General features: G+C 34.3%; 1 protein-coding gene and 1 pseudogene across 3 annotated transcripts; both read right to left on the bottom strand.

The window, feature by feature from the left end:
- Nucleotides 1-4306: 4306 nt before the first annotated feature.
- Nucleotides 4307-9049, bottom strand: LOC18045048 (3-hydroxyisobutyryl-CoA hydrolase-like protein 5). Of its 2 annotated transcripts, XM_006437076.2 has the most exons (17): nucleotides 8905-9049; nucleotides 8675-8749; nucleotides 8448-8531; nucleotides 8271-8339; nucleotides 8025-8088; nucleotides 7847-7920; nucleotides 7676-7759; nucleotides 7480-7564; nucleotides 7021-7106; nucleotides 6431-6552; nucleotides 5981-6041; nucleotides 5760-5858; nucleotides 5386-5487; nucleotides 5258-5299; nucleotides 5056-5162; nucleotides 4932-4974; nucleotides 4307-4565 (listed from the first exon to the last, which is right to left on the bottom strand). In XM_006437076.2, exons 2-17 carry the CDS (start codon nucleotides 8708-8710, stop codon nucleotides 4533-4535), a joined length of 1191 nt encoding a protein of 396 aa, XP_006437139.2. In that variant the 5' UTR covers nucleotides 8711-8749; nucleotides 8905-9049; the 3' UTR covers nucleotides 4307-4532. The 2 variants fall into 2 exon arrangements, with proteins under 2 accessions (XP_006437139.2, XP_006437138.2); XM_006437075.2 differs by lacking the exon at nucleotides 4307-4565 and having other exon boundaries at nucleotides 4699-4974; nucleotides 8448-8533; nucleotides 8677-8749.
- Nucleotides 9050-11092: 2043 nt separating this feature from the next.
- LOC18045047 lies at nucleotides 11093-18971 on the bottom strand (annotated as a pseudogene). Its single transcript, XR_002906026.1, has 5 exons — nucleotides 16419-18971; nucleotides 12936-13047; nucleotides 12680-12795; nucleotides 12488-12551; nucleotides 11093-11692 (listed from the first exon to the last, which is right to left on the bottom strand). The product of XR_002906026.1 is annotated as an aspartyl protease family protein 2 (transcript).
- Nucleotides 18972-21009: the final 2038 nt, after the last annotated feature.

Raw genomic sequence — 21009 nt, 5'->3', positions numbered from 1 at the left:
TGATAAACACTATCTGTTGTAGTTTGTAAGCTATGACAATATGAATTTTCACTTGTATAATAAAAAAATTTATATTTACTACATATTATTAACTTTTATTTAATAGTTACATTTTTTTTTCACAGCAACTATATCTTAAAAATTATAGTACTTCAATATCAAACGGTACCTTAGACGCACTTTCCCCAACCCCTTAGTCCCCTCCCCCCTCCAAAAGAAAAGACAAGACAACTTGAATTTCATCGAATCGAGAAAATAATTCTTTAAAATAGACTTTATAAATTAAAAAACTCAAAAACCTATCAAAAGGAGCCTATCAACGGCTCTCAAATCACACGATGAAAGGAAACCTAACAAGCTGAGGTCTCTTATTTATTTATTTCACAAAAACGACAACCTGAATTTGATCAAAACATCAAATAATTCTTTCGAATAGAGTTTATAAAAAAAAATGAAAAATATCAAAAGGAACCTACGTGGGAGGAAGGACTATTTGAACTGTTTTATCAACTGCTCTAAAGCCAAGAATCAAGTAGTTACGCAATAAAACGAAACCCTAAGACGATAAGGTTTCCTTTTTCATTGGCAACTTAATTGAGTTCCTTCAGATCATCAAATCATTCTTCAGAATAGAACTGCCAACGGAATCAACAGTTTCATTATTGCCACCACATTATTCCTTAAGCAGCTTCCCAAAGCAACCGTTAAAAATGGCCCCCACCGCAATTGCCACCGACGATGCCGGCAGCCAACTCTCCGATGCCATTCTTCTTAAGTCAACTCAAGATGACTCGTCGTCCGTCTCTAATCCCCCCTCTGACAATAACAAAGATTCGATAACAAAGGAGTCTAATTGTCATCTTGCGGCTGATCAAAAGAAAGCAACGTCAACGCCATGCAAACGTCCCAGAATCGTGTTAAAGTTCAGTTCGGAGAGCAAAGAGAATACTGATCATAACGTGACGTCAGGAAAAACCCTAGTCCCAGCAAACCGTCAAGAATCAGCAGAAGGCAAGACTTGGGATGAAAAAGACACCACTGATTGTCATGACACTCGGTTAGGGTTGGAGTTTGTTCCTCCGCCAAAAGACAAGGCACAGGAAAAGAAGATAATATTCTCTAATAAATTCTCATTTTCTCTTGCAAGAGACGAGATTGAAGCTGATTTACTAGCCATGTCGCCAGGGTTTGTTCCTCCGCCTAAAGAAAAGGCGCAGAAAAAGAAGATAACGTTCACTAATAAATTATCGGTTTCTCTTACAAGAGACCAGATTAAAGCTGATTTATCAGCCATGTCAATGTGCGGTTCGAGTTCGACAAAACGGAACAATAAGAGATCCAAGAAAAGGATTTTAAGTGTGCGGAGACAACTCGATCATCTGTTTCCAGGTCTGCATTTGAAGTTCATAACGCCTCGTGATTACAAAATTCTGTGATTCATCTTAAGACATAAACGTTACTACCATAGGATTAGTGAATCTTTTGATTACATTTGTTCATCAACTACGATTATTTTCCTTGTAATACATTGAAAATTTCGACAGAACGTTTGAAATATCAATTAAGTGCACAATTTATTTTTTTGGTTGTATCACGAATACAAAATTCTTTTATGATCTGTTAGAATAATTATGAAGTTATTTGTGTCGTAATAAAGTTCAAGTAATTTGGTATGTACGTATAATCCACGTTGCAACGGACAGAGGTGAATGGGACTTCTATTCTAAGTGTTTCAATGTGTATTCGTTGTCTAATCAACTTTTATGCTCAAGAACTTGAAGGCCATAACTTTCAAGGATCTTCTGAAATGGGATTTTAACAATTCATTTTGTTATTGCAATGAAACTTAATATAAGGACTTATGGTTTTCATTGTGCCAAGCAAGATAAAAGCCCTATTACGATGGTATTAATAGTTAATATACGACAGGGAAACAACGGGGCAGTTTAATTTTTCTGTCTCATAAAACTTCAGTTCTGATTATCGTTGATTGGTAAAGAAAATTGCATTCGACAAAGCCAGCTTCATCAACGGGGTTGAGGAGTAGATTACGGAACCTATCGAAAGGAACCCGTATGGGAAAGAGAATGTTTTGAATATTTCTGTCAAAAGCCATTGATAGAAATCAGGCGGTTAATTATTAGAAGCTTGAGAATATATATGTACACAATAAATTAAAACGAAACCTTAACATAGCTAGGTGTACTTTTTTTCATCTTTTAAATCTAAAAGGGCATTCTGAGTTTGTTCAAATTATTCTTCAAAATAAAATCTATTAAAAAAAAATTGAAACCTATCAAAGAAATCTCCTGGAGAATGATTCCGACTTTCTATCGCATCGCTGAAAATCGTGCAGTCTATTAAACGCTTTCGATCCACGCAATAAAATGAAACCCAGACAAGCATAGGTCTCTTTGTTTTTGCTAAAAAGACAGCCTGAATTTGATCAGATCACCAATTAATTCTTCATAATCAGATATATAAAATAAAATGAAAACCTTGAAAATAATAGGAACTTTCCTAGAAGGGAGACTATTTGTATTTTTTTTGTCGATAGGTATTGCTACAAGGATCAGGATCATTGGGTTTAGTGTTGATATGAGTTTTTGCTGGCACTGAATCAATAGTTGTTAGGCAAAAAAAAAAAAAAAATCAAAATAAATCTTAACCATTGATTCAGTGTTCAGCAAAAACTCAGCTCAACACTGAATTTTAATCCCAAATTCTTACGCATCACGCAGTATAAAATCGTAACATGATTAGGTCTTCTGTTCTCTAAAAGGGTAACCTACACAATGGCGAAGCCATGCGTTGGCTGGGACGGGCTGTAATCCATCCGAAATTTGGGAAAGATTTTCAGTTTCATTTATACCAATGCCATTACATACATAATTGCTGCTATTATATTATATTCACAAGTTTGTCATTCTCGAAATTTATTCAGTTTGAACGAACGAGCCATATAAATTTAATTCAAAACCTAATAACCCATCACACCCACTAAAGGTGCTTTTGATTTCCCACCTTCAATTTTTCTTCTTGTTGATTTATAAATCTGCCGTATCGCATCTTAAACTAAATATTTTAAATCTTAATATCTAAAACCCAATAATTACATGATTACAAAAACAAAATTTGTGACCTTAGTCAAACAGTAATTAAAGTAAATTGAACAAAAATTAGCCGCATTAGAAAATAAAGTACACATTTTTCTTATTAACTATTCAAATAAGTATAACAACACATTATTATTATTATTATTATTATTATCATGATGATGATGATGATGATGAAAGAAAACCATTTCTAGCTAGGACTAGAAACTTGTGAATCACGCGAAAAAACCAAAATCCTAACAAGCTAAGGTCTCTCTTTATTTCTCTCTAGAAAGGCAACTTGAATATCTATGATCAAGTCATCAGATCATTCTTCTAAGCAGAATTGCGAATGGTATCAACAGTTTTATTATTGCCATCACATTATACTCTTTAAACAGCTGCTCATAGCAGCCGTTAGAATGGCCCCCACTGCCACCGATATTCAACCCAGCATCCAACTCTCCGATATCATTTCTCTTAAATAAACTCAAGCTGACTTATCGTCGGTTTCCAATTCCACCTCTGGCAGTAACAAAGATTCAATGACAAAAGAGTCTCATTGTCATCATAAAGCAACATCAACGACATGCAAACGTCCCAGAATCGTGTCGAAGTTCAGTTCGGAGAGCAAGAACGAGACCGATGATAACGTAGCATCAAGTAAAACCCTAGTCCCAACAAAAGTTGAATCGGCAGAAGGCAAAACTTGGGATGAAAAAGACAGTTCTGATCGTCATGACACTCGGTTAGGGTTAGGGTCGGAATTTGTTCCTCCGCCAAAGGACAAGGCACAGAAAAAGAAGATAATATTCTCTAATAAATTCTCATTTTCTCTTACAAGAGAACAGATTGAAGCTGATTTATTAGCCATGTCAATCTGCGGTTCGAATTCGACAAAACGGAGCAATAAGAGATCCAAAAAGAGGCCTTTGAATGTGCGGAGACAACAAGACCATCTGTTTCCAGATATGCGTTTGAAATTCATAATGCCTTCTGATTATAGAGTTCATGATTCGGCTTAAGCTATGAAAGTTACCGCCACAAGATTTGAGACTCTTTTTTATTTTATTGTTGTCAGAAGCTTTAGGTTTTTGTCTACGATCATTTCTCACTGAAAATTTTGTCGGAAAGTTGAAAATATGTCAATCAACTGTAGAGTTGTTTTTGTTCTATTATGAACAGAATTCTTTTTCTTATTGTTTGAATAGCTGTCAAAGTTGTTTATGTTGTCATAAAGTTCAAGACATTGGTCTGTAATTCACATTTGCAATGGACAGAGGTGAAAGGAATTTCATTCTAAATGTTTGAATGTGCATTCATTCTGTAGTCAACTTCTATGCTCAGGAATTTGAAGGCCATAACTTTCAAGTTTCTTCTGAAATGGGATTTAACTGGTCCTCTCCAAGCATCACTTACCATCAACCTTCATATCCATTAGCCATCACTGGATTGTTGACGGACTAGCTCCTGCACCAATTATTAACCAAGCAACAATTCATCTTGTTGTTGCAATACTTTATGTCAAGGTTTTGGTTTTTAACTTTTTATTCTGTCAACCATGTTAAATTCCTTACTACAATGGTTCTAATAGATTAATATATGACAGGGAAACAACATGGTATTAATAGACTGATATATGACGGAAACAACGGGGCAGTTAATTTTTCTATCCCAAGAAACTTTAGTTCTGATTATTGTTGAGTGTAACTACTAGTGACTTTTATTTCAAATGAAAGCATCTAGTACCATGATGATACTACATACTTGGTGTTCATAACATAGAACGCCAGTAGAAACATGCAGACCAAAAATCTATTTAGCTTCGGCTGTCACCTGTGAAGTTGCATATGCTGAATTCTCATATTTTCCATCCCACCTATATATTTGATTCAGAATATATTAGGAAGAAAAACAATGAACTTGTGCTAACAATGATTAGATCGTAAGGCAAATCAACCTGCAGTTTTCATTCTCTGGAATCTGGAGCTCTAAATCCTCTCCAAATGGCTGGAAAACCAGATCCACTTTGTCATCGTCAACTTTATCAAGCGTCGGTGGATCCCACTGTAACAAGTTGCCCGAATTATTCAGACAGAGAGATAATCTCTATGATTTTTTGTAAAGATACATTCCAATATTCTTTGTGAGAAAGAGTGTACCTTTGGAGCATTATCCTTCTCAATGGTGAGAGCTCTAATACCCTGTTCATATACAAGAGATTCATTTCAAGGGTTAAGCAGCAATTTTGAGTTTCAGATAGAGTTGCCTTTTATTTAACTGATGTTACCTCATAGATATCAGCAGATATTATTGCTCGTAGTATGTTTATTGTCAGCCTAAATTCCTTCTTCAGACATTCAGCCAGTGATTGCTCTCTGCCTTCACGCACCTGCAGATATTTTGAGAACAAAATTTAGGGCCAAAAAGACACGTCTATAGAGAAAATATGGAGAAAATTATAACCACATTGTAACCTAACTAATCATAATCAATTGTCATGGTTTAGCTTTATCTCAACACGTCATTTCTTTGAACATCATTATAGCTAAATTCAATTGACAAAACAGATATCATGTACAAACTCATAGGTACATGGGGGTCAACCATCAATTCATGTAAGAAAATCAATTATGACACACACATGCAACAAAAGTTTATTACCGATCTTAGTGTTATTTTCAATCCTGTTGGCGATGACTTCTTTAATCCCTTCAGCACTGGACCTATCCATCCATTTCCTTCTTTGCCTGCCTCCGCTTCCTGGAAAGTAAAGTATCATCTAATGTAAATTTTGCAGGTAATTAAAGACACACATATCAAATAATGGTAAAACATTTTCAATGGAAAATTTCAATCTCAAAAAGACAGATAAAGAAACTTACAAATGATTTTATAATCTCGGCTACAGTCTCCTTTGAGAAACACTCATCAATTATAGACTGCCTGAGAAGCAAAGAAATGGGTATAATTTAAAAGGGTAATAGTAACCTCCAACCATTTAGCCACTGAAAAACCTCATTAACTGAAGTAGCTGGTGATGCAGAACAAGTAATCTAAAACTTATTCTGCATAAGGAAGTATTTTAGTATTAACGATTTTTTTTTTAATTTTGATAAAAATAAAATGATTCCAAATTGAAATTCCTTAAAAGAAAAGCATTGCCTAGCATAGACAATAAAGTTTCAGATTCTCACACTAAACACGGCAAGCACACCAAATAACAATAAAGTTTCAGGTTTTCTTATTCAATATCAAACTAAACAACGAAAACACACCAACGCAAAAACTGAAAGAGAGAGAGAATCAATGCATTGATAGTGAAGATTACTTACTTATTTAAGACACTTTGTCCATCAAGCTGAACATCCTCAGAGAACTCTTCAATTGCAGATTTGACTGCAATTTCATCACCAGTGTTTAAGCCTATCAGACGCTTTTCTAGCTCGGGCAATTTCTGATATGGAATGACGTGTAAAATGTTTCATAAGTCAATCTTCCGCTTTGGAAAGTAAAATTGGAAAACAAGGACTGAGCAACAATGAAAATGCAGTCCACATATTTTCTATACCAGTTTACCTCCCTGCCTTCTAGCAATTGTAGATGGTAGATTAAGTCATTTAAACTACTTTAAATATGAGCTCATATTAATTTGATAAAAGATGGACATAACAAATGAATTTGGATCAGAAAACTTTTATGACCAAACCTAGCTTGGGAAAAAACAGTAAAAAACCTAGAAACCTTCTCAGCAGTCTTGATTCACTAGCATGCATCACTGCGTATTCAAGCTTTTGGGAGTTTTTAAACAGGAAAACTTGCATCTATCTAGGGAACTAACCAGAAACTCTGTGCTAATCTTGAGAAAATAGTTTCCAAATAGGGTTTACAGAGGATACTCGTGTTTTACTCTGTTCAAACTTACCTCAGAAGGGACAAAATGGGTAGCTAGCCCAGCTGCAACCAGTTCCTTGCCATTTAGCCTTGCCCCAGTTAAGGCCAGGAATTCCCCTGCATTGTACCCCTATGATGTTAATCATATAACAGGAAACATGACATAAAAGCTTTTTATTATCTATGTAAGAAATATTGAAAAGTTTTCAGATAGTAAACAGGACATTCATCATTTTTATCTTTTCTTATTGGAAACACTTTAACCTAGAGTACAGCCAATCTTCACTTTGGTTATTCACTACATAATCCCAACCAGCAGTAAAAACAATTTCATTTTCACAACAGATGAAACAATTTCCCATGGGATAGAAGTTGAAGAAGGGACACATTATTCTCTTAATTTTTTGAAAAATATTAAAAAAAAAAGAAAGAAAGACATGGAAACACACGATACATATATGCCAATGCTATTTCGCTTGTACAGGCTTACCTAAATGTCCAGGGAGACGAGAATGGATGAATGAGAAACCGCAATCAGTATGAAATCCAATACTTGCTTCTGGAGTGGAAAAAACCTATGAAAAATTTTATACATAATAACCGCCATTTAAGTTCTGCAATAAGGAGTTAAATATCAACCAATTAGATTTGGGCAAATTATTCGAAAAGTGAGAAAGAGAACCCACAGTTTTTTCCGTGACAACTGAGAATTTCAGAGGAACCATCAAAGACGCGCCTCCTCCCATTGTAATTCCATGAGCAAGAGCTACCTATTACCATTAAAAGTTCCTCGTCATTTTGAACCATACAAAAATCTGAAACAATTTTCTTCTCAGAGGTTTACAAGCAAACAGTACCTGGGTTTTCTTATAGGCATGAATGTGATGGCAAAGCCAATACATTCTATAGACCACTTCGAGGCAGGAATCCTCTGCCAAAAGTACTTGATCAATCACTTTGCTAAATACATAAACAGCATATAACTTTATAAAAAGTGAATAAATTCAAATTTCAGAGTATTTATTATTTATTTACTTGAGTTCCTCCCATCATAAAACATTTTCAAATCCCCACCAGCAGAAAAAGCTCGGCCAACTCCCTGCATAAGATATGTTAGCAGTGAGTATTTGACATTTAAAGAGAGTACGCAATCAGAGGAAATAAGAAATCTAAAATTAACTTAATGACTAAGTAACAGTTAATCTGGAACCAGATTAATTGAAAAGAATAGATCAGCAAGATAAATGGCAGCCTAAAACTCCCAAAAGTACTTGAACAAACCTTGACTATTACAAGCTTAGCTCGGTCATCTTTTTCCCATTTTTCCAAGTATTCTGCCAATAGAGACACCTGACTCCAGTAACAAAAAATAATGTTTTAAACTCATAAATGATTTCAAGGACCTGATCAAACAGCAGCTGTAATGCCGAAATTTCAGATTGAATTGGTTGCACAAACCACTTTAGATGAGATGACATTCAATTGGCGAGGCCGGTTTAAGGTTACCAGTCTCACATTGCCTATTTCTTCTCCAAGAACAACCTAAAAGTATATAATTGCAACAACAGCCCATTTAGCTAGTAAGAGACATAATTTAACAATAAGAGAAAAAAAAATTAAATACAACCATAATTTAAGATTTTTAAAACAGATATTAATTACTACAACTGAAGAGCAGAAAGTTACTGCTCATCTGGGTTCTTAACAACACCTTGCGCCATTTAGTCAATTAGTAGGTTAGCTGATTCAAAGCTAAGAAACTGCACCAGGAATGGATTGAATCATTGTTCATTTACAATGTCACAACACGAAATTGAGTGTACATATAACCAAAATGAATGTATTACATGAAGAAGAATGAAAAAATAATACACTTGGTTTATCTAAAAGATCATAAAAGTAAGAAAGAACTTACAAGAACAGAGAGGAACTTGCAGGTTTTGTTAAACAACAGTCTGTCCAATGAAGAGAGAGACAAGATGAAGTCAACTGGTCAGTTGGCTAGCTTTATTACACATGGCGGGGTATTTCATATTTTGGTCTACCTACCTACCCCTCTCCCTCCGTTATGAGTAGGCTTTTTTTATTTTTTTATTTTTGGCTTCGCTTGCGGCCACCTAACCCCCCATTTCTGAAAATTTAATTCATTTTCCTTTTACAGTTAAACCCATCATTTTTGGATGGCGATTTTAACTTTTAAGTCAATACATGCATAGCCACTGCTGCCCCCACAAATGTATTTTGGGGTATTTTTTATTTGTGAAAAATTTTTTTAATTAAAAATTAAATAAAGATAGTCTATTTTTTTGTTTAAGAATGAAGAGTAGACATCCTTCAAATATTTAAGAGAATTAAAATTTAGGCAGAGCTTCATTAATATTGATGTAAGTTGGTCCCAATAATAATCTGATTTATAAATATCGATTATAATATCATGTAATATGAATAAAAAAATAAAAAAAAAAGTCCATACATGCATAGAATTGGGGATTGAGAATTGAGAGAATATGGGGTCATTGGGCACCATGTGGGGTAATTTTTAAAAACCTCCCCTGAAGTTTGAACTTGTTGCAAGTAGATGGCGAAAATTTGTTTATTTGTAAAAAACCTCCTACCGTCAGTTAACTTTAACATTGACCGTTAGTTGACTGTGCAAAGATAATATTACCCTTAATAACAGTTTGTAGACATAAATAACTAAAAAAAAATTAAAATTGTTGGCGTAAAAAGCACAAACTCTATTTTTTGACAATTTTATCTTTGTCAATTCTAAAGATTTACAATATCATAGGTAAAGATTATAACTATTTTATTTTTAAGTTTTTAATTTTATCTTTTTTGTATGAACGTTAAGAAAATATCAATAATTTAAAGAGAATTTTTTAAATTTTAAATTTTATTTTTTTAGGAACTTTAAGAAAATATCAATAATTTAAAGAGGGTAAAATAGCCAATAATTTTAATTTTTTTTTAGTTATTTCTGTCTACAAACTGTTGTTAAGGGTAATATTGTCTTTGTACAGTCAACTAACGGTCAAATTCTCGCCGTCTACTTACAACAAGCCCAAACCTCAGGAAAGATTTTTAAAAATTACCTGCAGCATGTGTAAGATGAACACGAAGGATGGGACTTTATAACCACTTATTTTAGAGAAGGAAAATGATGCTTGGGGAGGGGTAATTGAAGGATGCTTGGACTTTATAACCGCTTATATTTTACACGAAGGATGCTTGGACTTTATCCACTTATTTATGTGTCAGATGAACTACAACTTTTTTTTCTTTTTCTTTTTCTTTATGAAGTAGTTTATTTATGGGTAATTTGAATATACAATAATACAATCCAAAAAATACTATAAAAATGTAAAATATAAATTATTTTTGCATCTGTATATACGTAATTATTTGCTGGTTTGTAGCAATGGCCATCAATTAAAACAATGAAGAGAAGGGGAAAAAAAAAACATCATCATACTTTGATAGTTTTGACACAAATATATTACGCCACATTGCTTCCAAATTAATTTTTAATTACATTCATTCAGTTTTTACTTTTGATCAAATAAAATAAATTTATGATTATCATTAAATATTATTTTTTATAATTTGATAATTAAAAATCGGACATATTGTGTAAATTATTCGTATTCATGGGAATTTTCTTTTAGGGAGCTTGCAGAGATAGGGAGAGGATTTTAATAAAGAAAGAAAGAAAGAAAGAAAGAAAGAAAATTAAATGAGATCTGTATGTGGGTCTCAGAAAAGACAAATAATTGATACACCTCTCTTTTAAGTCGTTTTTCAACATTTTTTTTTTACCCCTCTATTTTCTTTATTTTTAATTTAAAGTTACATGACTGTCTACCAAACATATTTTCTTGATTTTTATTCTTGAAAAACCAAAAAACTCATGAGTAAAGAACATCACCAAACACGCTTTCATTTCTTTTTTGGACGTTTCTTTCTCTGTTTATTAACACGCTTTCATTTCTTTTTCTGAACGTTTCTCTCTTTGTTTATTTTTAATTTTGTAGAGTCCGGCAAACCCACATGTAGCAGTTTGAGTTTGTTACTATAATATTAGCCAAAAATGTCGCACCAAATTAGCAATCAAATCCACCAAACTTCTTTTCTTCTTTTTACTTTAAAAAAATAAAAAAAGATAATATATCAAAAACACCAAGTTCAACAAGCTCTTCATCAATGAACCAAATCAAACAATCATCAAAATTTGAAAGATTGATTTTGCGGAATGTTTGGGCTCACATGTAAGGTAAAATTTGTCTTGCCTGCTCTCTGCTTAACAAACCAGTCAAAACAACCAGGCTTTCAGATGACAAAACCAGCAGGCAATAAGCCGGTTACATGAACAAGTTAGGCCTGGATGCCTTGTATGTCGTCCTGAGCTTCCTTGTTGGGGGCCTCACCTTCCGGAACACCAAGGGGAATTTGATTTTGGAGTTGTGGAACTGCTTGGTGCTCTCCCTCTTGCAGAGCTTTGCTGGGATGGTAGCGGTCTTAATGATTTGAATGCAAGGAGACCTCACCCTATGGCGGGACGCCATCTCATTGTACATTTGTTCAACAGCCCCATTAAGAGTTGTGTCCCTGTATTCCTTATACATGTTGTGATAACCAGTTCGGCTCTGATACCGAAGCCAGATCCCGTAATTCTTTATCTTTGCTGGGTTCTTTTCAAAAATCTGCAATAAGAGATCCAGTACCATAAGTAGTTAAAATTATAAAATAAATCAATATTCAAAATAAGAATATGCAACATTTAAACATCACAAGGTCACAATAAACTCATTTTCTTTGCTCGGAAGAACTAAATAATTATTAGAACTCCTGAGCCTTGCATCATACAGCAAAATATGTACTTCTTTGTGAAAAAATTCCCAGGTGTGATAGAGGACAAAACCTCAGCCTCTTTCATTCTCTTTGTTCGGTTTTTGGAGGGAAGGGGCCTAGTCATTGCCGGTGAAAACAAGTAACAAATAGATTGTTTCCTATCCTATGTACAATTAGCGTAATCTATTCTATCGTACCTTATTCCCCATAAATTTGTTATTTTTTAAAGAATATGACAAGTACAATGTAGCATGAGTGAAATGAGTGACGGCAGGTTGTGCATTCCTAAGTTAATAGCAGCAAGCTGAGACAATTTCTGAAGGAAAAATTTAAGCAACCCCTTGGAAACAAATGGGATATTCTAAGGAAAATTATATAATTTCTATTAACCTATGTACAAAACTTGAACTTCGTAACCATTCTTCTCACATTATAGACTAGAAAGATCCCTAATCAAGGTACATTCACATTTTATCTTTATTAGTTTACTTCACATGAATTTTCACATTAAAAGTTCAAAAAACCTGTTTAGCCCCAGAATTAAACCTATCATTATCAATACAAATTTCAAAACTTATGGCATCTTTATGTCAATCAAATTGGAAGAGAGATACGCAATACAACACAAGGAGATGCAAGAAAATAACCTCATTGATGGCCAAAACCTGCCCATTGCTCTTCTTCACTTTCTTCAGCTTCCTCAAGTAATACCTTCAACAAGTCAACCCAAAAAAAATCCCAACTAAAATTATTCAAAAATAAATAAAAGAGGCACTGAATTTACAAAGCCAAAAATATTTCAAATGAATAAATGAGCAAAGTGTAAATTCAACACATACCAGAACTTAGATTTGGCACGGACCTCATTGGTGGCCCAAAGCTTCATGCGGTAGATCTTGGGATGCTCATCCGTCTCCGTCGGCAAAGCTCTTCCCACAACTTGGTACTGGTGAAACTGTTTTATTATTATTAAAAATTAAATTTTTTTTTTGTGGCAATGTCACAGTAACAACGGGAACAACATTATGTTAAAATAACACACATAATTATTAAAAAAAAGAAAAGCAAATGCAGTGAAACCAACTACTCACTCACCCTGAAAGTAACCATTCTCATACGAGATTAGAGAGAGAGGCTGCTGCCGATTGTTGTACAACAATAACAAACAGACAAGAAAACCACTGCTCTCTCACTCCGTCCTTGAACGCTTTACTGGGGATGGTTTGGTTTAAAACCCTAACTCTTCATTATTTGAATGGGCTTTGAAGATTCATCTGGGCCCATATAAAACGGCTCAGCTCAATTGGGTCTTATTTTAAATCTTTGTTGTTCATGTTGAGCCCAACACTAAAACCCTACTTGGATAGAATAACAATAAGGGAAAGGGAAAATATACACCATCCACCCATTTTTTACAATTTTTTTAAAAATATCTAATTTTTTTTTTTTGCTGGAATCCACCTAAAATTATATTTTGTTTCACTTTTCCACTTCCGTTTGGAATCCGTTAAGAAAACTAACGGAAACTTTAAAAAATGATCATTTTACCCCCAAAACGAAAATTACAATTTCACCCTAAAAATGCCAAAAATAATCAGATTTAATGATGAATATCATTATTGGTACGTTAATGAGGTACAATAAAATCTTAACTACTAGAGATTATAACTCAATGAATAATAAAACTCTACTTATCTTAAATTCAATTGATGGTTTGTGAGATTGGGCTATTTTTAATACTACTGTTATAATTTAGCATTCTAATTACAGACATATTTAAAAAAAAAAACTTGCATTTGATGGTTGTGGAATTAATTTCTTTATTGACCGATGGGGAAAAAATTAGATTTAATATGATTATTTTTTGTAATTTTTAAGGTGAAATTATAATTTTCGTTTTAAGAGGTAAAATAGTCATTTTTTTAAGTTTCCGTTAGTTTTCTTAACGGATTCCAAACGAAAGTGGAAAATTGAAACAAAATATAACTTTAGGTGGATTCCAGCCAAAAAAAAAAAAGGAATTGTGTATTTTTGAAAAAGTTGAAAAAAATGGGTGGACGGTGGATATTTTTCCTAAAGGAAAAACCAAAAAAAAAAAAGACATTATGATTTAATAAAATAGTCAAGTAAGTCCACTTATTTTTATAAATTGTTAAACAGACATCTTTGTGGACCTACAAACTCCTTCCATGTTCATAAGCAGTCACATGAATCCTAAAAGTTTGCCCCAAAAAAGGGGCTCAATATTTGTTATAGAAATAGGGTTTATGAGTGGTCTTGGCCTTCTTTTTCTAATAAGTTTATGCCTTTGCTAGCAGCAAAGTCCTTTGAAAAAGCAACCTGAATTTGACCAAATCATCAAATAATTCTTCAGAATATAATTTATAAAATAAAAATGAATATAAATTTTTTTTTTGAAAACTATCAAAAAGGAACTTCCCTAGAAGGGAGAATATGAATATTTACAATTTACATCTAATGTTTGTGAATCACGTGATAATAAAAAAAAAAAAAAAACCCTAACACGCTTAGGTCTCCTTTGATGTAAACAGTCAACTTGAATTTGATAAAAAATTATCAAACATAAAAGTGTCTTAATGACCGTTTTACCAAAACCGAGGGCCAGGGTACAAATTCCCTAATAATACTACCAACAGTGATAACGACGGAGGCATGATCATGGTCCAAGTTTGTGCCCTTGACGGCAGGGCAAAGTTTAGAGGCGATCACGATTGACCAGTTGACCAAAACTATAACGTGGATCAATGTGACTAAGGACGCAAGCTTAACAGGCTTTGAAAATATATTTGGTCGCATTGTCGTCTTTCAATTCTTTATCCTGACCGAGATCACCCACTCGCTTGCAGGAAAAGCTATTGAAGCCCCATGTACTGCCATTGCAAAATTACGTAAAGAGCATAAATATAATGCACGTTACATACAATAAATTTGATCGTGCGTGCGAGGTGCGCGGCGAGAGGCTTGGGGCGAGTTCCCATTGGCCATTGACGGAGTTGTGTTTTGGGCCGTACAGCAAACCAATGGAGATTCGTCATGGTATGCGACACCAGATCAACCCACCCCCCTACGTAATGTGATCTCTGAAAAGTAAACTTGAAAATGCGGTGATTGAATTGAGCCCACCATCCCTTAATTTACACGTGCATGTGATGGTGTGAACATGCAAAACTTATCGGGAGAACCATATGCTGACTAAATTAAGACATTCAACAATCAACATGCGGTCTGGTCTGTGGTTTGTGTTCTTCCTGAACCAACACAAACTGCCACGGCCGTCTGATCAGCTGCCACGTCAGTGTTCATCAACGATTATAATGCACGCAGAGGAAGATTCCGAAACGGGTGTTTGTTTGAATTGGAAACTGGCTTATGCTTTTCTGATCATATAAACTGGCTTATGTTTATATCAACACTAAGCCTTTGTAAATTGACCTATAGAAAGAATTAAGAGCCACAGCCCCGCAAAAGCAGGGCTTAGATTATGGATGGCCCCAAGAAACCAGCAAAGGACAGCTAACAGAAGGCAATTTATGTGGCATCCATTAGAATGTCTCATTTGAATCAAGCGCAAGGAATTTTCTGATTATTCAGATTTCATAGAAAGCGTGCTTGATTAATATTATATCAGTTCTTGGGGAGCACTCAAAAGGAAGCAGCAGAGAAAACGCCTTTTTAATTGGATATAGACTTGCAGGCTAATGCCATCCATATAAAAAATCTCAACATCGAAATCAACCTTGTGCCGTCTCTAAAGCTACTTTTTCACACAATACATTCAATGAAAGCCTACCAATACTGATCTTGGTGGGAAAAGAACACAGAAAGAGCAAACAGTACATAGCAAACTCAAATATTGAGGAAGGTATCTGTTAAATGTTGTGACCCTAAAAAAAGTAAATAAGTAAATTAAAAAGTGGTGATGGTGGTAGATGATAAGCATATAAATAAAAGAGAAATTTACAGGGTTATGCACCTAACTGTTGACTCACTCTTTTGGTTATATACACATCATTATCTCAGCACATCTAACAGTTGACCCATTCCTTAATCTGTATGTACAAATTAACATAGATACAATAGGGAACCAGCCAAAATAACATTCCTTAATCTTTGCAATAATGACCCTACATCTGAAACACTTCAGCGATTTGTTAAACTAAAAATGATGGTCCATGGTCAGAGTCTCATAAAGTGAGCAGAAATAATTTATGCTGTAAATGCAGGACACCTGAATGGACCCTTTCAGTATAGACATACCATTACCATAATATGAGTGATTCGTTAATCATACAACACTTTTTGAGTCAGCAAAAGAAAGGCTAACCAAAAAACTGCAAATAAGAGTGTGCAAGAATGTATTGATACATTTCAAAATAAATAGGATTATTGTCCTGAATATGTAATCACATGAACATCAAAAGAAGAAAAAACAATGAACTAATTCTTTTGTATGTTACCTCTATGTTTAAATAAAAAGTAAAAAAAAAAAAAATATGTCACCCCTGATACGCCATGTTTACAGTTCTTCTCCTACCTCTTGAATCGCTAACAAGATGTTATATGTCAGCACACCTCATTGGTGCATACCCCAGCCTAGAATTCTTTGTGTCATACAAAATGTGGAAGTTCTGCTGCTGATAGTTCCCTATTATTGAAAGAGCAGATCGAGGAGTTCCCAAAATGGCCAAGCAAACAACATCCTCCGGATCAAGCCGGATAAAGTAGTTCTCAACTGGAAAGTTCCACACCCCACCATCCGCAAACTGAATCCCGAACTCAGGCAGTTCCATCTTCTCAATTCCAGACACATTGTAACAAGGATCCAAAATCGGAAAGTCTTTGACTAATGGGTAACCTTTCACCTTCTTCATGAATGCCTGCTTGATTATCTGATAGGCTGGTTCTGCAAAGTAACTTAGTGTGGTTCCCGAATCAATGATTGTACCACCAGCCCCTTCAGGCGATAAACGCCAGGTCTCATCCGGTATACTTAACACCTCTCCTCCAACAATGATTGATTTAATCTGAAGATAATAAAATGTATCCACTGGATTTTCTTTTCCAGAAACCAATGAGGTGAAATTCAAATTGGGGTGGTTCAAGAGGTCCTTGTCCTCACCAAAGATCAACTTGCTGCTAACATTGGTGTCACTATTTCTATCAACAAGACAATATGAAAAGGAGTGACCATATAGAGACTGAAGCTGAGAGGAGAAGGAGAGAGGACCTCTCCCAAGTCCTAACAACCCAGCAGCCCCATGAAATAGGCCTCTATTCCAATGACCGCAGCCGAACATCACATTCTCCACCTGCCTAAATTCTGACTTCCCAGTAGGCGTTGAGAGATTAACTGTAAACGTTTCGAGTGCAAAGTCACCGGTAGTATTAGAACTGTCTCCATACCAATAAAAGTAAGGACATGTTTGATTCTCAGCTTGGCAAGGCCTAGGAGGATCGGGAGATGAAACCAAATGACACCTAGGATCATGGCAACTAATATTCTTAAAAGAACTAGAGTCTTTAGGATCATAATGAGGCCCATTTTGCTCAAAACAATCATAACAAGGCACACATTGAATCCAATTAAGGTCACTACCGGTATCAAGAATAAAATAATAGTGTTTAGGAGGTGTACCAACAAACACATCCATGAAGTACTCCCCAGCACCAAGACTCACCCCGGACTCCAAAGTCGCCACCAGCTGGCCCGAAACCCCACTTGCATAAGATTCCGGTGAAGCTGCCGGAGTCACCACCGGCTTAATTTGCTTCTTCGATTTCTGACTCTCTTTCTTTAGCCTTGAAACGGTGTTTTGATTCTTCTTCTCAATGATCCTCCTATGAAGTGCCTGAATTCTTGTCAAGTCCCTTATTGTGGACTCAGACACAGATTTTTTTGGCTCTGTTTCTCGATTCTTCGACCGGTGCTTTAGATGAAGCTTCACCTTTTGTTTACTGAGTTTCAATGTTAACAAATCATCTCCATCATCATCATCAAGAGCAACATCACCATCTTTCTCTTGTGTGTCAATTCTTTCAGGGTGCGTTGGTTTGTTTGACTTTGAGAAGCTGCAGCCAGAGTTTGTTGAAGAAGAAACTGCATTGAAGCTCATGTGATCAGGCAACTTGATGCCGGCAAGAGAAGAGGTATTGGAATTAAAACTGTTGGTGCGACGGTGATCATGAGCTCTGGCTACCGCATCAAAACTGCCAGCAGAGATTGAGAGAAGAACCAAAACTAAAGAAACCTTGAACACCATAGCAATAAACTCTCCTTTTCTTATTATCACAGTTAAAATCCCACATGAAATTGAAATTTCAGCACAAAAAAGAACGAACAACAAATGAGGACAAATCAGAAATGTTTGTGCTTTCCACCCAAGAAACAAAAACTTTGAATAAAGACTGCAGAAGAGGAAAAGGATTCTTGGGAAAATGAAAGAGCACAAAATAATGTGAAAATGTGAGAGGTCTTGAGGGGGGTGGATATAAATGTATTAATGAGAGAAAAGACCAAAAACTGTGAATCAAGAAAATATTGTAAACCGTGAAAACAGGTTTTTGATCGAGCTCAGGACTTAAGAGAGTCCTGTGTGCCTTCAACTCTTTTGATTAGAACCCAATAAAAGACTTTGAATCTGGTAAATGGTTTCATGAGAACAGAGAAAATGAAAAGGGGAATCACTATTCAAATACGCGGTTTCATATAAAAAAGAAAAAAAAAAAAGTGCAGAGAGATAAAGAAGTATAATAAATGCCCAGGTTCAAAGGGATGAAAGTTGACTATTTTTTTTTAATTATTATTTTTGAGTTTTTACCTGGTCTTGATTTCTGGGACATGACTAGCTTACAGAATCTGTAAGCTACAGACTGCAGCATCAGCCGTTGGATGTGGTTGGATGTGGTGTGAGAAACTAAACAATAGAAAATCGGATGGTGGGATGACGGGAGATGTTTGTTACAGAATCTGTACCATAGACAGGTCCTGATTTCTGTTGTTGGGTTTGTTCCTTCCTCTCTGTTTAGTGTATCATTCTTGGCTCGCGAGTGAGTTGTTTGTTTCTACAGTTTATTTTTTTCATTTTCAACTATTAGATTGGCCATAGGTATTGCTTCACAAGCCTGCAACTAAATGAAGAAAATAACCCACTTAACTTGCAATTATTGCCTTTTTACTGGGCTTTTCTTGGCAAAATTCGCTGCTCTCTGGTCTTGGCTTTTAGCTTTGACATTATTTTGTCAGTTGAACTTTCTAGCTGTGAATCAGCAATAGGATACTAAATTTGACCCCAACTTATATGGAACGTGGAATCTGTAAAAAAAATTCAGAGAAATAATTAAAATATTTTTTTTTTAGAAAATAAACTCAAACAAATTAATAACTTTTGTTAAATGATAATATTTTATAGTCTCAATTTAGACTAATAGGTTAAATTAATAATTTTAACGGGTCAAAAATAAAGAAAATACAAATTTGAAAAGCCCAGAATCAAGGATTTGTAAACTAAAGGGGAGAATGTAAAATTTTCAAAGAAACTGACTAAATCTTAGTTAATTCTTTTGTGAGGAAAAAAAAAAAGATTTTTATTCTTGGGGAAACCCTTGAAACCTCAAACCCTTTTACCAATCGTGTGTATCTAAAGTGGAAAAATAACAACTTGGTCATATTTCATGTATTGTTGGCTTGAATTGTCTTCATATTATAAAAGATCAGGTAATTATTTTAAACCAAAATTTTAAATTTAGGGAAGCCCACGTGAATAAAAAAATTATACGTTTTTTCAAGTCTAATTGATGATGGTTCATTTTTATATAATGTGTTTTTATTTTTATTTTGGTTAAATTTGGTCTCTCCTCTTTGGAGTTGCGGGCAAGAAAGCTTTGGTCAATGACAATGAAGCTGCCAAATCTAATTTAAATTTTTTTTTTCAATATTTCTCTATGTATTTATTTATTTTTCACTTTACAGGTGGCATGACGTATCTCATTTGCTATTGTAAATTGCGCAGCTCATACGACCCCATACAATTTTGCTTGTCGGACCAGTTGTGAAAACACCAATAGTGACTTGAAATTTATCTATTTAAAGTGAAAAAATAACTATATATTATTTTCAAGAATTAAAAGAAGAAAACGACACCTACCGTCCAAGAATTAAAAAATGACACTTGTTTGCAGTTGACAATGGATTTCCTTGTGCATAATTACTAATATGGGTATCCATGCGTCATATATATATATATATATATATATATATGTTCTAATCTAAAATTTTAAAGTGTAATAATAATTCGGGAAAAGTTTAAAACCACATGATTTTAAAGGCTAATTAACATTGTAACCCTTTAAAACCGTGCGATTTTAAAATTTTCTCAGACTTTTCTGCACTTTAAAATTTCGAACCAAAAAATTATTAATATATATAGATAGTCTTTTTTTTTAGTGTAGACACCCTTATTCTTTTTAATTATGAACACCTGATTTAATAGAGTCATTTTAATTGATTATGAAACTACACAGTTTAATAGCATATCCATACAAAAAAAAAAAAAAAGTCATCCACACCTGAAAATGATATATATATTATAATAAATTAACATATCAATTTCCAAAAAGACACTAAATACATTTTTTTTTGGGTATATTTAAAAGTAAATTGAATCCCTTACACATAAGTTTTATTAAGTTGCTTCCAAACACAAGGTAATGTAGGTCTCAAGACTGGACCGTACATATACTAAATCTGACACAAGAGGTCTGAACCAATACCTAATTTATTGCATATAATGTACTTGTCCTATAAATTTTAATAAATAAAAAAAAACCACCACAATTAACTTATAGAAATTCAGCCGCCTGCCATGACTCAAGTTTTGATAAATAAGTTGAGTTTGAATTGGTTTGTTGAATTGGAATGGAGACTGAATGCGCCGAGTATGTAAGCGTGAATCATAATGCAAATATTTATTGATATGTACATTTTAGATGATAAATTAATTATGATACATTAATAATTAAGAAAATAAAGTTGGTGACGACTCGCCTGTGACTCCCTGAATACATATATGAACTTACAAGTCAGTTTGTTTGTTTTATAACTTTGACAATTTAGTCTTGCCGCTTGACTTTGACGGATTATTTTTCATAG

The sequence above is a fragment of the Citrus clementina genome, unplaced genomic scaffold (genome assembly GCF_000493195.1).
Source record: "Citrus clementina cultivar Clemenules unplaced genomic scaffold, Citrus_clementina_v1.0 scaffold_4, whole genome shotgun sequence".
Classification (NCBI taxonomy): Eukaryota; Viridiplantae; Streptophyta; class Magnoliopsida; order Sapindales; family Rutaceae; genus Citrus; species Citrus x clementina.
The sequence above is the reverse complement of the archived record's forward strand: the minus strand, read 5'-3'. Positions and strand labels throughout refer to the sequence as shown.

Excerpts from the sequence above, each read along its gene's own strand:
- LOC18045048 (XM_006437076.2), bottom strand. The coding sequence starts at position 8,710 with ATGGCGCAAGGTGTTGTTAAGAACCCAGATGAGCAG. Across the intron at positions 5,859-5,980 it reads CCGAGATTATAAAATCATTT|GAAGCGGAGGCAGGCAAAGA; the intron begins GTAAGTTTCTTT and ends TTTACTTTCCAG. Across the intron at positions 5,488-5,759 it reads TGAAAATAACACTAAGATCG|GTGCGTGAAGGCAGAGAGCA; the intron begins GTAATAAACTTT and ends AAATATCTGCAG.